This window comes from Penicillium arizonense (genome assembly GCF_001773325.1).
Source record: "Penicillium arizonense strain CBS 141311 chromosome Unknown PENARI_contig189, whole genome shotgun sequence".
Lineage (NCBI taxonomy): Eukaryota > Fungi > Ascomycota > Eurotiomycetes > Eurotiales > Aspergillaceae > Penicillium > Penicillium arizonense.
In genome coordinates this window covers 2,212-5,289 of record NW_019173466.1, presented here as the reverse complement: position 1 = coordinate 5,289, position 3,078 = coordinate 2,212, and the positions used below count along the sequence as shown (strand labels likewise).

Here is a 3,078-nt window from a genome sequence, read left to right as displayed (position 1 = left end):
CTCATCTATTTACATATCTCTTGGTAGTGGTCTCCGCCATATGCTTTGACCACCGTGATACTCAACACGATCGTCAAGCGAGAAACTTTACGCAGTACTTGCCTTTTGAATCTTCCCGTATTCACGCAAAGATATTCATTCGGAGACTGAGAGTGGTCTTGAACCACTAAGCCAGGCAGAATCGGCAGCACTCAAATTCAATCTTATGTTTCGTATGGTCAACCAGATCAACTCGGGAATACCCAGTGTATTATGCCCAGAATTTTATAGATATAGATCCTCTCAACACGATTCATCAACTTTGCCTCATGGTTGGCTCCCTCATTAATACCTCGTACGGGTTTCCTGCGGTCCGTCAGACACTCCTACTTACAGTAACCATCACATGCTTTTACTTGTTTCATATCAGTTACTGAAAATAGCTCATAAGGGTTGATTAGGCCTCATTTATTTTTGATATATGGATTTTATGCTTTTTAAAACGCTCCAAGTGCTCTAGGAAATGAGCCCGCTATAACCGTAGCCTAGTCGTTTCTGACTGTCGAAACTTTCACCACCAATGGGATGCACCACCTACGGTGAGACTTTCACAACGGTTTCATGTAACGACTGACAGATGATTAGATCGCAAACTGATATCTTCCTACTCTAATTTGACTGTGTAACCACCTTCAATCAAAACCACAGCTTCTCTTTGTGCATCGCTTTTTTGCAGCTACGCCATTCTTTCCACATATATGCGGTGTCTCAGCTAGGTCAAGTTCTTGCTGGCCGCATAGGCTTCAATTTTATAAATGGCACATGGTTTATAATCAAACCATAGAGGCTGAGCTGAGACTATAAATGCCCATGCGCACGACGCCCCATGACCGTGGCAGCAAACAACCCAATTCTTCAACTGAACTCTGATAGTCCATCTCTAAGATCAGTATGAACATGAGTCTTTTGCTGGCTTTTTTCACTTCCATCTCAGTGGCTCTCGGAGGGACCCTTCAGATCATTGACTATGAAGGCCAGTGCTTCATGTATTCCACGGAAAATTTCAACTGCACTGGTGTCTCAGAGCCATTTGCACCTCTTGAAGGCGCCTTCTGCTCCAGTAAGAAACCCACTGACGATGAAGAGCATTTCTAACAGCTTCAAGATCTGAGTACAAAACACTATGATACAAGATCCGAGTCCAACCCAGTTAAAGTCAATTTGTGTGGCTCTTACCAACATTCTGCGTGGGTTGAAGTGTATCAAAGTGGTCTGCTTTACTTTCACAACGACCAGGGAGACGAAGCGAGCTGCAGAATCCATAAATCTCTTCAAAAGGGCAGCTCCTGTACCGTCGGTGTCAGTATATGTACCTCGACTTCAAGCACAAGACCTCTGCCAACTTCATCTGACGCTACATCCGGCCATGTGTCAGTTGCGGCAGCGGCATCGACCGCTGCGACCTCTTCGGATTCGTCGATCTTCCCGAGCTCTACAATGGATTGTTAGATATGAAGGCAGTCAACGGTCATTGTTTGCCTACGCTTAAAGTTGTCATTTTCGGTCTCTTAAGTCTTAGTTCACTCGCTGTGTGAGGACGCAAGTGAGTGGTGGACTTTTGATTTTTGTTCCAAGCCTCCCCCTTCCTTAGTTTGGTAGCTCTACCATAAGTCAGTTGCTTCATGTTTCGCGAACATCAAAGTCTAATGCCATCTGCTTTTTCCACAATATTGGAGGCCAGTAACCGTACTGTATTTTTATTAGATACCTGCCATGATATCCCACCTTTCAAGTAATATCACTGTATTTGTCGACTCGTCACTCAGCCAGGAGGTGTATTATTTTTAGTTTCCCGCTTGGAGGTACAGTATGTGTGTGTAAAATCATTTCCCCTGGCCCCTCGTCGAAATTGAACTTGGATTGAGGTAAAAGTAAAATATTTTCGTAAGAATGAAAATATGCAGCTATGGAAGACCGCTGGCGTCGTCCAAAAATCCAAAGCCTGGTGTTCAACTCCGAGTCCCCGGATTGGGATCCACAGTCACGATAGTAAGTTTGACATGGGGAAACCGGTATTTGCTAGCGGTGGCGTGGCAATGTTTGCTTGTTAGGGCCAGCTCATAAACGCTAGGTAGGTCGTTAAGTGCGAGGTAACCACATATCTGCGCGACGATCTCTGGAGGAAGTGAAAGCAAGGAGGGCATGTTGAAAAAAACTCAACGTGTATGATAAAGAGGGACAGGCGACGTGATTGATATATCATTTACCTCGGTGAAAAAGAAAAGACAATCGCGTCCCAAGCGCTTGACCGTAGAGGTTAACGAAAGAAAGGAAGCCGGACTGCTCAGCTCAATTCATTTAACCTGCCCCTATGCAGTACACCAATGCGCAAGACCACATCCTTAGGAAACCGCTAGGGTCTATGTTACCATTGCAGCAAGTGATGTAGGTCTCGGAAACCATATACAGTCTCCAGAGGGTCAAGATAATTCCAGTCAATCTCCGGGCACGCGGGCCGTTGATGGTTTGGCGTATCGGGAATATCGGAATTTGCCCCGGCTACCCACTAGCGACCAAGTATCTTTCTCAGGGTACAACCAAACGATGGACAAACCCAAAGAATTCGCTTTTACTTCCTGCCGGTATGGCGTATCGGGTAGTGCGGATAGGAGCTTCTCAATGCCTTTAGCTATTTTCCACAAATTCTGAAATTGTTGTACGGAATATGGCCCTGCTGCGGCAGATCCCGACCGTTTCGATCACCGTCAGCGCCTAAAGATTGGCCAGGCCTCTCTAACTTTGGCCCCCACGCTGGAGCCATGGATCGTCGATCATACTACGAAGATTGGAAAGTAAAGAGCTACCTGCCCATTTCCCTTGACCAGCTCCCTATGCTCGTGGATAGTCTCTTTAAAATGCCTCCCGTTCTTGATTTTCCACCTAAATCTTTTGGGCAGTAGGAATAGGTAGTCACGTGGGCCAGATCGGCCGCATCTTACCAGTGAGTTAAACACGGCGGCTCTCTGGATCCCTACCTAGGAACCGATCACATCCTACTGGACTGCCAAGGTTGAGGGATTTACCGAGGGAGTTGCGAGG

The 3,078-nt window shown here is 46.2% G+C and overlaps 1 protein-coding gene across 1 annotated transcript; it reads right to left on the bottom strand.

The window, feature by feature from the left end:
• Positions 1-1,004: 1,004 nt before the first annotated feature.
• Positions 1,005-1,537, bottom strand: PENARI_c189G06700 (uncharacterized protein; the record flags this gene model as incomplete). Its single annotated transcript, XM_022638111.1, has 4 exons — positions 1,005-1,111; positions 1,216-1,325; positions 1,393-1,469; positions 1,523-1,537. The coding sequence occupies 4 exons, from the start codon at positions 1,535-1,537 to the stop codon at positions 1,005-1,007; spliced, it is 309 nt and encodes a 102-aa protein (XP_022482033.1).
• Positions 1,538-3,078: the final 1,541 nt, after the last annotated feature.